This window comes from Chlorocebus sabaeus, chromosome 21 (assembly GCF_047675955.1).
Source record: "Chlorocebus sabaeus isolate Y175 chromosome 21, mChlSab1.0.hap1, whole genome shotgun sequence".
In the NCBI taxonomy this organism is placed as follows: domain Eukaryota; kingdom Metazoa; phylum Chordata; class Mammalia; order Primates; family Cercopithecidae; genus Chlorocebus; species Chlorocebus sabaeus.
The window spans coordinates 102,835,336-102,848,524 of NC_132924.1; the positions used below are offsets into that span (position 1 = coordinate 102,835,336).

General features: G+C 41.6%; 1 protein-coding gene across 2 annotated transcripts in view; it reads right to left on the bottom strand.

Moving 5' to 3' along the window:
* UBE2H (ubiquitin conjugating enzyme E2 H) overlaps window positions 1–13,189 on the bottom strand; it is a 118,628-nt gene that overhangs the window by 50,080 nt on the left and 55,359 nt on the right. For both annotated transcript variants that reach the window (XM_073009334.1, XM_007982899.3), the window contains exon 2: window positions 231–307. In XM_073009334.1, the coding sequence (XP_072865435.1) occupies window positions 231–307 (77 nt within the window). The remainder of the gene's footprint in view (window positions 1–230; window positions 308–13,189) is intronic.

A 13,189-nucleotide genomic window follows, 5' to 3' on the forward strand; every position in this document is an offset into this window, starting at 1 on the left:
AGCATCTGTGAATTTTGGTATGAGGTGGTCCTGGAACCAATCCCCTGCAGATATCAAGGGACGACTGTATATCAAGTAATCGTGATAAGAGAAATATTTCCTCACTGGTTCCAGAGTCCAACTAAACTTGCTTTTCAGAAACTATGCATGCTACCATCTCTCTCTGATATTCATTAAGAAATAGAGTAAAAGACTGTAATAGAAGAACACATACCAACACATGTACTTACTTCCTTGTGGTCCATAAAACTTCACTACAAATTCATTGAGTCCTCCCAGGATCGTAACCTCATGTTTACTCTCAATGCTAAGGTGGATGGTAAAGGAAATTACACAGGCTTTACAGTACCTGGCAGAATTACCAATAACACCCCCGGGATATGCCACTTAAAGTGTTACCAAAATTTGGCAGGACATTGATAAAATATACATAATAATTCTGGTAGTTTAGGAGGCTATATACTCTTGTGAGAAGAATACACATGAGCTTTGGATTCAGAGACTGCCGTTCAAATCCCAGGACTGCCATTTACTGAGTTTTTGAGCCTAGCCAAATTAATGTCAATTTATTCCCTAAGTCTTTGTTTTCTCTTTGCAAATTGGGAAAACAGCATTTCATAGGATTTCTGTGAGGATTAGACAGGTTAAACATGTAAAATGTGTAAGACTGCATTTTGCCTACATATATAAAAAACTGGCCAGACGCAGCAGCTCATGCCTATAATCCCAACACTTTAGGAGGCAGAGGTGGGTGGATCACATGAGATCAGGAGTTCGAGACCAGCCTGGCTAATATGGTGAAACCCCATCTCTACTAAAAAATACAAAAATTACCCAGGGGTGGTGGTGCATGCCTGTAGTCCCAGCTACTCGGGAAGCTGCAGCAGGAGGACTGCTTGAACTTGGGAGGCGGAGGTTGCAGTGAGCCAAGATCGCACCACTGCACTCCAGCCTGGGTGATAGGGTAAGACTCAGTCTCAAAAATAAAATAAAAAATATACAAGAAAAATATGTGCTTAATTTTAGCTTTTCTCTCCCTTTCTACCCTCTCCTCCTCAATCTATCCCTAATGAGCCTGTCATATAAACCCAGTATTCCCTTTAGTCAAATTCAAATGTTCACCAAAATACAAATTCCCCTACACTGGAAATGCTATGCTCCTAAAACGAGGGATTTACTAACTGAGGTCCTACAATTGTCTCCTTGGCTTATGGAATAATCAACTCAGTTAATGATAAAACCTTGCCACAAGCAGTACTGCCAAATGCAAAAGACCAACAAAAAAAAAAAATTTTTTTTCAGATCTCATTCAGAGCATTTGTTTTCACTGCCCCCCAAATTCCACCTTCTTCAGACTCGCCTCAAGGTTTGGTATGCTCCAGGGCTCTAATCACAGAGGGGTAACATGGCTGTGCTCCCTTCCTCTAAAACTTACCTGAGATCCTTGCCCCTTTAAGGTGCTAAGATTCAATTCTAGAAACCAAATTAATCCATATTAGAAGAGAGGACTACTGGTTTAAAATCTGTTCTATATATCTGCTTTGTGGTAAAATCCAAAAATGATTCTCTCAGTAGGAATTTTAGGTGACAGAGGCTTTGGGAAGCTCTCAAATCCCACTGTAACATTAAAAAGGAAAACATGATAGACCGGTCTCATATTTCTCCATCAGCAGTGCAAACTATATACTGTTACACAAAATAGAAACATTTAAAAAGTTTTAATAATCTCATAGAGAATAAGTATTTTTAAAGATCTGAAATTAAATATTTGGCACTCCAAGACTGTGTCCAACGGGACACAGAACTGACTGCAAGACGCCAGGTGTAATTCTGGTAAAGTCCTTGCTCAAGAGCCCTGAATAGTATCCACAAGAGGTAGTTAAATATAGTTCAGTCTACGCTAATTTGATCTAATTCTTTTCTAAATGATAACTAACTACCTTTGAAACATGCACACCGAAAGGATTCAATATTGTCCACATAGGAAAATTGGCTTTATTTCTTGCTTGGTCAAATGACACATGCATGCCTACTCTGACCAGTCACCCTCTGACATCCTGCAAAATACTCCAAAGTTAAAGTTAATGTAATAAGTAAAAGTATAACATGTTTAAAATTTTTAAAGTTTTTAAAAAAAGCATCCTTGTGTCAGGTTAAAAAAAAAAAAAAAAGCAAATCCAGTTAAAATCAAATTAAATCTCAATAATACAGCCCTTAAAGAAAACAGACATGGAAAATACTTCTATACTGTAAAAGACAAAGGACAAACTAGGAAGACAAAAACGTGGATTTTTAAAATAAGTTACTACAAAGCAGTAAGAAAAAAACACAAATACCCCAACAAAGAAAAGGCCAGAACATCCAAGTCAAGAAAACTGAAACGGGTAAAACTGAAGTATAAAAAAGTCCAACTCATTAAAGAAGTTTAAAAAGATACTTTTTCATTATAAACAATGAAAACAACAGAAGAGCTGGATAAAATCCAGTGTTCAGTGGACTATGAATTAGTACTTCTGAGGACAAATCCAGCACTATATTCCAAAACTTAAAATGAATTTACTCTTCTATTCAAATTTCACTTATATGAAGTTATTTTTTTTAAAAATAGTCAGACACTGCTGGTGGGAGTGTGATATGGTTTCACCCACTTTGGAAAACTGTTGGCAGTACCTAAACCTGCACATATGCATACCCTATGCGTGTCAGTGCTACTCCCGGAGATACGCCCAATACATATGGATAGTTACATTCACCGAAACCCATGTTTAAGAATGTTCACAGGACTATTTGTAACATCCAAAAATTGGAGACAATCCAAATGTTCATCAATGGCAAAAAGAATAAGCTGTAGTATAGTCACCCAAAAGAAAATTACAAAGCATTAAAAAAGAAAAATAGACTGGGCACACCTGTACTCCCAGCAGTTTGCGGGGCCAAGGCAGGCGGATCACTTGAGAGCAGGAGTTTGAGCCCAGCCTGGCCAACATTGGTGAAACTCTGTCTCTACTAAAAATACAAAAATTAGCTGGGCGTGGTGGCGGGTGCCCGTAGTCCCAGCTATTCAGGAGGTTGAAACAGGAGAATCACTTGAATCCGGAAGGCAGAAGTTGCAGTGAGCTGAGATTGCACCACTGTACTCCAGCCTGGGCAACAGAGTGAGACTTCATCTCAAACAAAATGTAACTTAAAAAAAAAAAAAAGGAAAAAAGAATGAATTTGATACACATAAATGTATGGGTTTTACAGATTTCATCAATGAATTACAGAAATAATTTCTCTACAAAAATTAGCCAGGTGTGGTGGTGTGCACCTATAATCCCAGCAACTCAGGAGGCTGAAGCAGGAGAATCGCTTGAACCCAGGAGGCAGAGGTTGCAGTGAGCCGAAATTGCACCACTGCAGTCCAGCCTGGGTGACAGAGTGTGACTCTGTCTCGAAAAAATAAAGAAAAGAATAAAAATCTCTGTACTTTTTGTATATATGTTATTCTTTAATAAAAAGTTTACAGAAGGTCGGGCATGGTGGCTCACGCTTGTAATCCCAGCACTTTGGGAGGCCGAGGTGGGTGGATCACCTGAGGTCAGGAGTTCAAGACCAGCCTGGCCAACATGGTGAAACCCCATCTCTACTAAAAATATAAAAATTAGCCAGGTGTGGTAGCGGGTGCCTGAGACAGGAGAATCACTTGAACCCAGGAGGTGGAGGTTGCAGTGAGCCGAGATCGCACCACTGTACTCCAGCCTGGGCAACAAAGAGTAAAACTCCATCTCAAAAAAAAAAAAAAAAAAAGTTTACAGAAATACATGTTTCTGATAAATCTGTGTATATGTTTACTGGAATATTTGAAGTTTAAAAATGGAAACAGTCTAAACATTTATCAATAAGAAACTGGTTCAATGAATTACTGTTACTTTGTTTTTTTTTTTTTTTGAGATAAGAGTCTCACTCTCATTCAGGCTGGAGTGCAGTAACATGATCATGGCTCACTGCAGTCTCTACCTCCCAGTGATCCTCCCACCTCTACTTCCCCGTAGCTGGGACTACAGTGGGCACCATCACACCAAGCTAATTTTTTTTAGTTTTTGTAGAGACAGGGTCTCTCTCTTTGCCCACGCTGGTCTTGAACTCCTGGGCTCAAGTGATCCTCCCACCTCGGCTTCCCAGAGTGTTGGGATTATAGGCGTGAGCCACCATGCCTAGCCAGGTGAAATGACTTATAAGCCATTTACACAATAGGTGGTTGGCTGCACTGGCTCATACCTATAATCCCAGCACTTTGGAAGGCCTAAGGCAGGAGGATTGTTTGAGCCTAGGAGTTTGAGGCTGCAATAAGTTATGATTGTACCACTCCACTCCAGCCTGAGAGACAGAGTGAGAACTTCTCTTAAAAAAAAAAAAAAAAAAAAAAAAGCCAAAACCCACAAACCATATGCAGCAGGCTACTAGTAATGTCTACTAGGGCCCTTTCCAACCAGAGCTCCACTAATGTATGTGTCTGTTCAACTTGGGTATCCAGAAGAAGTCAACTGAATTTAGTTGTACAAAGATATTCCAGTCCTTAAAACTGACAAGGATAATGAAAGAACGGAGTAGTGCAGAAGATTAAACGACTTTAACAAAAGAAGTCTTAAACTAATTTTATAACATAAAAATCCACAGATGCAGCATTCTCCATCGATAAGAACTAATTTGCTATGAATGACACTGATCTACAGCAATTACTTTTAATCATTTAAAATTATGAGTTGTCCTCGTGCATGTCACTTCTGGGAAAACTGAAGATACCTTTTCTATCCTTTATCTGGATGTGATAAAACGAGGTTCCTTCCATTTTGCGGTTTGTTTGGAATTTAGTGCAAACTTATATCTATTTTATAAAGAAGATTCTCCAAGCCTTCTCTTTCCCATGATCCCCAGTACAGCCCACATGCCAGATACAATGGGATTGTTTTTATGTATCACATAAAGAGTTCTCATAGTCTACCTCATACGAAAACCCAAAAGCAAACTGAACTAAACCTTTAAAACTTTTACCAAACTGGTAAAATGAGAAGCTATGCTAACTTTATGCTGCCTTGGAATGGTACAGACACTAAATGAGATAGAAAAAAGAATTTAGGTTTAGTCTAAAGAAAAACACTGCATTAAAAATAAGCCATTCCATCACCACTGAATGAATGACTTGCCACAAAAAATATAATAATTACTTCTCTGCTGTTACCATGTGTATTTATGGAAGAGACCACGAGTTTCTTTCTCCTCTCTGCTGCAAAGTCAAGGGCAAGGAAGGCAGTAAGAAGGCAGGATAAAATGACAAAAATAATTATCTATTTCTGGACGTGCTGGTCAGGCTGGGAGACTGGTGGGACTCACTAGAAGATTCCTCATTACTTTCTCTGTTTCACAGCTTAAAAATATAAAATATCCTTCATACACTGTTCTGGTAAAAACTCATTAAATAAACCCATAAATCACATTTTATACTCACCTTTTTTGATCTTATTCACAAATACTGCTTTATACCCACTTAGCATTTAACTCTTAAGGGGTATCACCATTTTGTGTAGAATAATGATTAACATTCCCAAGAACCCAAGTCCATTTCACTTTTTGAAGTGCCACCACTTACATTATTTTCCCTGAATGCCATTATGATTACACAATCTAATATTGAAAGGCAAATGCCAAACTGCCAAGAGATAAATGACATTCTTGGCAAAATATGTCTATCAGAGTTTTACAAGTGATTTTTATACAGTTCTGAAATTTTCCAGAAAAGAAGCCAAAGGCGAAGTCTGGGCCTTAGGATTGACAATAGCAGGTCAAGGACCAAGGATTCAGGGACCATTCAGAGACCTAAACTTACTGATAATGTGTTCATAAAATAAAAGGGTGCCCTCCCTGAGCTGTGTGGAAGGGAACGAGGTCCTGGCATAAAGAACATGCTTCTCGGCCGGGCGCGGTGGCTCAAGCCTGTAATCCCAGCACTTTGGGAGGCCGAGGCGGGTGGATCACGAGGTCAGGAGATCGAGACCATCCTGGCTAACACCGTGAAACCCCGTCTCTACTAAAAATACAAAAAACTAGCCGGGCGTGGTGGCGGCGCCTGTAGTCCCAGCTACTCGGAGGCTGAGGCAGGAGAATGGCGTAAAACCCGGGAGGCGGAGCTTGCAGTGAGCCGAGATCGCGCCACTGCACTCCAGCCTGGGTGACACAGCGAGACTCCGTCTCAAAAAAAAAAAAAAAAAAAAAAAAAGAACATGCTTCTGTGCAGAGGGCAGAAGCAAGCCATGTGGATTTCTGTGTTCAGACCTACCTGTTTCCCACTCTCCTGGAGAAGAATCACACTAGGAAAGCTGAAGAAACTTGGCAACTTTCACTACCTGGTTTGGTTTTTTTTTTTTCTTTTTTGGTAAAAAAAAAAAAAAAAAAAAGATATGTCTGTTAATCCATTAATATGTAAGTATCACAAAAATAGTGCTTTGGGGGGATATGTTTATAAGGAATCCTTCTCTTTTAGAGACATAAATGGAAATATTTACTAATAAAAATGTATCTAGGATTTGCTAGTGTGAGTAGGAGAGGTATAGAAGAACAGTAGTGGGCCGGCAATGTTAATGATTGAATCCTACGTTAATGATCGAGTCCCAGTGGCACATGGTAATCTGTTACACTGTTCTCGCTATTTTTGTTTTAAGTTTTCCATAATACAGTAAAAGTTCTTTAAAAACCTAATAACATAGTTATCATCAAAAGTTTAGCCTTGTGGAGACATAAAGCTTAGCTACTAGAGCTAAGAACAAGAACTAGAACTAGAATTTACCTACTAGAGCTCTCTTGAACCATTTTTTTTTTTTTTTTTTTTTTTTTGAGACGGAGTCTTGCTCTGTCACCCAGGCTGGAGTGCAGTGGCACGATCTCAGCTCACCATAATCTCTGCCTTGTAGGTTCAAGCGATTCTCCTGCTTCAGTCTCCCGAGTAGCTGGGATTACAGATGCGCACCACCACGCCCGGCTAATTTTTGTATTTTTAGTAGAGACAGGGTTTCACCATGTTGGTCAGGCTGGTCTTGAACTCCTGACCTCGTGATCCACCCGCCTCGGCCTCCCAAAGCGTTGGGATTACAGGCGTGAGCCACCATGCCCAGCCAAAGGTGATACTATTAATGAGGCCTGTGCCCGGCCTCTCTTGAACATTTATGAAACAATCTAAGTTTTCCTGAAATATAACAGTTTAAAGAAGACAAAAAATAGCAAGTGATCCAGTATTTAAGAAAGCAAAGACTGGCTGGGCATGGTGGCTCATGCCTGTAATCCCAGCACTCTGGGAGGCCGAAGCAGATGGATCACCTGAGGTCGGGAGTTTGAGACCAGCCTGACTAGCATGAAGAAACCCCGTCTCTACTAAAAATACAAAATTAGCCAGGCGTGGTGACACATGCCTGTAATCCCAGCTACTCGGGAGGCGGAGGTTACGGTGAGTCGAGACCACACCATTGCATTCCAGCCTGGGCAACAAGAGTGAAACTCCGTCTCAAAAAACAAACAAAACCAAAAACTGAAAAAACAAAGACTTTACATTGAAAGAGAAGCATACTCTGCCAAGACAGTAAATCAACAGCTAACATTCTGAAGGAAATAAGTTCAAGTGGCTTCATAAGGATGTCTATGAAAAATTCAATCACATGGAAGAAAGACAAGCATGTGTCTGTATATCCATGACAAACAGCCTCTGGGCAACATCCTAACCAAAGATATGCTCTTAAACTACAAGGAAAAATGGTCATGTCCAATAGAAAGGCTCCTGATTGAAATAAGAAGCTGAAAAAATTTTAAGGGTTTTTAATGTTCTTCAAATGAAGAGGGGGAAGCCTTTTATTCAAAAGAGAAATTGAATGGCAGAAATAAAAGCTATTCAGAAAATGAGCATATCTTGGGAAAGGTTTGCTAAGTAAAGAGAAAAAAAAAGTAGCATAGAGAAAAGACAATGGGAAGTGGCTTCTATCCGTGATGAAATCTGTATGTATAAAGAATTAGGGACCATTGCAGTGGCTCACGCCTGCCATCCTCACACTTTAGGAGGGATTGTTTGTGGGAGGATTGTTTGAGCCCAGGAGTTAGAGACCAGCCTGGGCAACATAGCAAGATCCTGACTTTTTTTTTTTTAAGACGGAGTCTGGCTCTGTCACCCAGGCTGGAGTGCAGTGGCCAGATCTTGGCTCACTGCAACCTCCGCCTCCCAGGTTCAAGCCATCCTCCTGCCTCAGCCTCCCGAGTAGCTGGGATTACAGGAGTGCGCCACCATGCTTGGCTAATTTTTGTATTTTTAATAGAGATGGAGTTTCACCACATTGGCCAGGCTGGTCTTGAACTCCTGACCTCAAGTGATCCGCTCATGTCAGCCTCCCAAAGTGCTAGGATTATAGGCTTGAGCTACCATGCCCAGCCACAAAAACTACTCTTACACAGAGACTGCCTTCCGGAAGTTTGAAGTCTAGCAAGCGAACATGAGATCTGTTCATTAACAAGTACAGAAAGAGTTTGCATAAAGTACTACTATAGCTTAGAGTAGGATAGATTTCTTCCAGCCCGGCGGAAGGGATAGGGATGGTCTGCTTTGGAAGGCAAGGATTTACAAAATGTCCTAAACAGAGTGTGATTTGGACACGTCGAGGTGGGAGAAGGAATTTAATGCAAAGATTTAGTATAGCACTGATTCAGGAAAATGAGAACAATACATTTTTATTTTGATGACTGGACCCCAGGGAATACTAGAAAGTAGGCCAAGACCAGATTACGGAGGGCTCCTAAGTGTGGATTTTATCTGGCAAACAGGGTAACAGTATTCCATGCACAGTGTATCTACCTATGCTTTACAAAGATAACCCAACTGTGGTGTGTAGGAGTGGCTGAAGGTGGGAATAAACAAAGTTAAAGCAAAAGAGTAGAAAAGAAATATTCAAGGCCTCAACTAAGGTAACAGCCACAGGAATTATGGGACATTAAACAGAGCCCTCACAGGCCTTCACAGCTGAATAGACCTGGCAGAGCCAGTAGAAAGCTCTAATGTTGCTACAGTGTCTAATTTTCATGAGAAATCAAAAACTTGGATCTCCAAATCAATCTTCTAATTTCTAAATCAAGCTCTAAATTTCTAAGTGTAAACAAAGCATATGTGCTCCAATGTCTCCCTCTCAGTGAGGCCTTCTGGGATATCCTATTTACAACCACATACTCCTAATATTCCCACCATGCAATATACTATATATTTTACTTATATCTCCTACTGCAGTGCAAGCTCCATAAGAGCAGGAATTGCTTATTTTGTTCACAGAAGAGTACTGAGCAAATAGTAGACTATAAATGAACATGAGACCAGGTGTAGTGGCTCACACCTATAATCCCAGCACTTTGGGAAGCAAGGGAAGAAAGATCGCTTGAGGCCAGGAGTCTGAGACCAGCCTGGGCAACATAACAAAACCCAGTCTCTACAAAAATAAAATTTTTAAACATTAGCCAGGCACGGTGGTACGTGCTTATAGCCCTAGCTAGTCAGGAGGCTGACAGGGGAGGACCACATGAGCCCAGGAGTCAAGTTAGAGACCAGCATGGGCAACATAGTGAGACCCCCATCTCTACAAAAAATACCAAAAAATTAGCTGGGCAGGGTGGTACAAGCCTGTAGTCCCAGCTACTCTGGAGGCTGAGGCAGGAGGACTGCTGGAGCCCAAGAGTTTGAGGCTGTAGCAGGCTATGATGACACTACTGAACTCCAGCCTGGGTGACAAAGATAGACTCTGTTGCTTAAAAATAAATAAATTTAAATAAAGTTAAAAATAAGATGAACACATGAATGAAGTTGTCAGTATATATATATATATATATATTTTTTTTTTTTTAAAGACGGAGTTTCACTCTTGTCGCCCAGGCTAGAGTGCAATGGTGTGGTCTCGGCTCACTGCAACCTCCGTCTCCCAGGTTCAAGCGATTCTCCTGCCTCAGCCTCCCAAGTAGCGGGGATTACAGGTGCCTGCCACCACGCACGGCTAATTTTTGTATTTTTAGATTTTTGTATTTCATCCTGTTGGCCAGGCTGGTCTTGAACTCCTGACCTCAGGTGATCCGCCCGCCTCGGCCTCCCAAAATACTGCAATTACACAACCTCCGCCCCCCAGGTTCAAGTGATTCTCCTACCTCAGCCTCCCGAGTAGCTGGGATTACAGGCACGCACCACCATGCCCAGCTAATTTTTTGTATTTTTAGTAGAGATGGGGTTTCACCATGTTGGATAGGCTGGTCTCGAAACTCCTGAGCTCAGGTGATCCACCAGCCTCAGCCTCCCGAAGTGCTGGGATTACAGGCCTGAGCCACCGCGCCTGGCCCATCCCCATCATTTTTTTAACTTCTTTTCTCAAAGCACATCCTACTTCTATGGAAAGATTGACACTCACTGTCAAATAACTATCAGCTAGTCAAGCATTCAGTTTAAAATCTGCAAACCTGGATTGAACTGCAGAGAATAAGTCCTACAAGGTTCTCAAGACATGAGACACTTCAGAGATATTAACAGGTCCACAATGAAATTCCAAATCTAGAAAAATTGTTTTGAAGACTTTTTGGAAAACTTTTAGAAGGTAGGACCTTAAAAGACATCTGGTACTTAATCAAAATCCACTTTTTCTGCTCTCAGGAAATTATAAAATAATTAGACAACAAAAATCTTTCCTGGTTAACTGTAGGCCTGGAGGCAAACAATGAGCTGTGCGTCTGACATGCTGTGCAGAAGTCCCAAGTGGCATTTAGTTATGGCTATCACACAGTCTCTAGCACCTGTCACATGGGGGCTATGACATGAAGGGAAGCACAGGTGGAAGACCTAGACCTGCAAATTCCAAGGGTGGAGGGGAAACAAAACCATTGTGCACATGAGAAAAACATACAGGAAGAACCTTGTCATTCTAAAGGCAGAACCTACCTAATCACAGGGGGCTGGCAAGACAAGGAAAACAAATCACAACCTTAAAAATGACAAGAGCAACTCACCTTGAAAACTTCCAAGTCATAGGCAACATATAATTTCCCCATAAATGATACAAAGACATACAAATAATCAGGCGGCCCTCTGCAAAATCCTAATGAAAACATCTATTTACTTCTTCCCCCCAACTCCCCCTCCCCAAAATATCTATTTAAAAACATCCTACTAGGCCGGGCACAGTGGCTCACGCCTGTAATCCCAGCACTTTGGGAGGCCAAGGCAGGTGGATCACGAGGTCGGGAGATTGAGACCATCCTGGCTAACACGGTGAAACCCCATCTCTACTAAAAATACAAAAAAATTAGCCGGGCGCCTGTAGTCCCAGCTACTTGGGAGGCTGAGGCAGGAGAATGGCGAGAACCCGGGAGGTGGAGCTTGCAGTGAGGCGAGATCGCGCCACTGCACTCCAGCCTGGGCGACAAAGCGAGACTCTGTCTCAAAAACAACAACAAAAAAATCCTACTTCCCCTTTTGGGCTGTATGTGTCTTTGCTACACCACACAGAGTGCTCAACAGAAAGCAACTTCTCAATAAAAAGCTAAATTTAATATGACTTTATGGAGTATCTATGTAGTGCCTTTGGTATTCAAGTTTCCAGTGTTCCTTGAAAAATCCTGGCCGGGTGTTGTAGCTCACGCCTGTAATTCCAGCACTCTGGGAGTCGAGGCAGGTGGATCACCTGAGGTTAGGAGTTCAAGACCAGCCTCCAACATGGCAAAACCCTATCTCTACTAAAAAATACAAAAAATTAGCTGGACGTGGTGGCGGGGCACCTGTAATCCCGGCTACTCTGGAGGCTGAGGCAGGAGAATCGCTCGAATCTAAGAGGCAGACATTGCAGTGAGCCGAGATCACACTACTGCACTCCAGGCTGGGTGACAGACAGAGTGAGACTCTGTCTCAAAAAAAAAAAAAATCTTTAAGAACACTGCTTCCATTTTTCATTTTATTTTCATTGTATTTATTTATTTACTGATTGACTGAAACAGTGTCTCACTCTGTTGCCCAGGCTGGAGTCCAGTGGCGAGATCTTAACTCAGTTCACTGCAGCCTCAACCCTCCCAGGTTCAAATGATCCTCCCACCTCAGCCACCCCAGTAGCTGGGATTACAGGCACACATTAGCGCATCCGGCTCATTTTTAATTTTTTGTATAGATGAGGTTTCCTTATGTTGCCCAGTCTAGTCTCAAACTACTGGTCTCAAGTGATCCTTCTACCACAGGCCTCCAAAGTGCTGGGATTACAGGTGTGAGTCACCTTGGCTGGCCCTTTTTTTTTTTTCCATTTTAAATATAGTTTTTACTCTAACTTGACATATAGACTGCAATGCTACTCAATGAAGATAGTATTTAGCTAAGTCAGTGCATAAAAATCTCTACTCACAGACATTTTATTCAGGCATAAATGAATCATTCACAGTAAGCAGTTAAATTTTACGAGGAAATATTTTCTTTTTTTTTTTTTTTTTTTTTTTTTGAGACGGAGTCTCGGTCTGCCGCCCAGGCTGGAGTACAGTGGCCGGATCTCAGCTCACTGCAAGCTCCGCCTCCCGGGTTCCCGCCATTCTCCTGTCTCAGCCTCCCGAGTAGCTGGGACTACAGGCGCCCGCCGCCTCGCCCGGCTAGTTTTTTGTATTTTTAGTAGAGACGGGGTTTCACCGTGTTAGCCAGGATGGCCTCGATCTCCTGACCTCGTGATCCGCCCGTCTCGGCCTCCCAAAGTGCTGGGATTACAGGCTTGAGCCACCGTGCCCGGCCACGAGGAAATATTTTCTTTGGCATTCTTCATAGTGACAAATAGTTACCCTGTAGAGTGGTGGGTGATAATTAATAAATACCGAGCTGTGGTACCCATTCAGCAGATAAAGATGATCAAAGTGTGAATAATGGATCATAAAAAATAAGCAGGAAGAGATGCTAGATATGCCATCACCCTCTTTCTCTTACATTAAATTCAGCACACCCCAAAGTTATGAAGCACTTACTCGAAGACCCAGTCTACAAACCAGGCCATGCCTCATCTTCCTTTCCTTCTCTACACTGGCTAATTACCAGTTAATGTCTCTAGACATTGATTCCCCATCTTAATGACTTCTACAATATAATCTCAAGAAAATTCTTAAAATTCAAATATAAATACCTATGAATCCA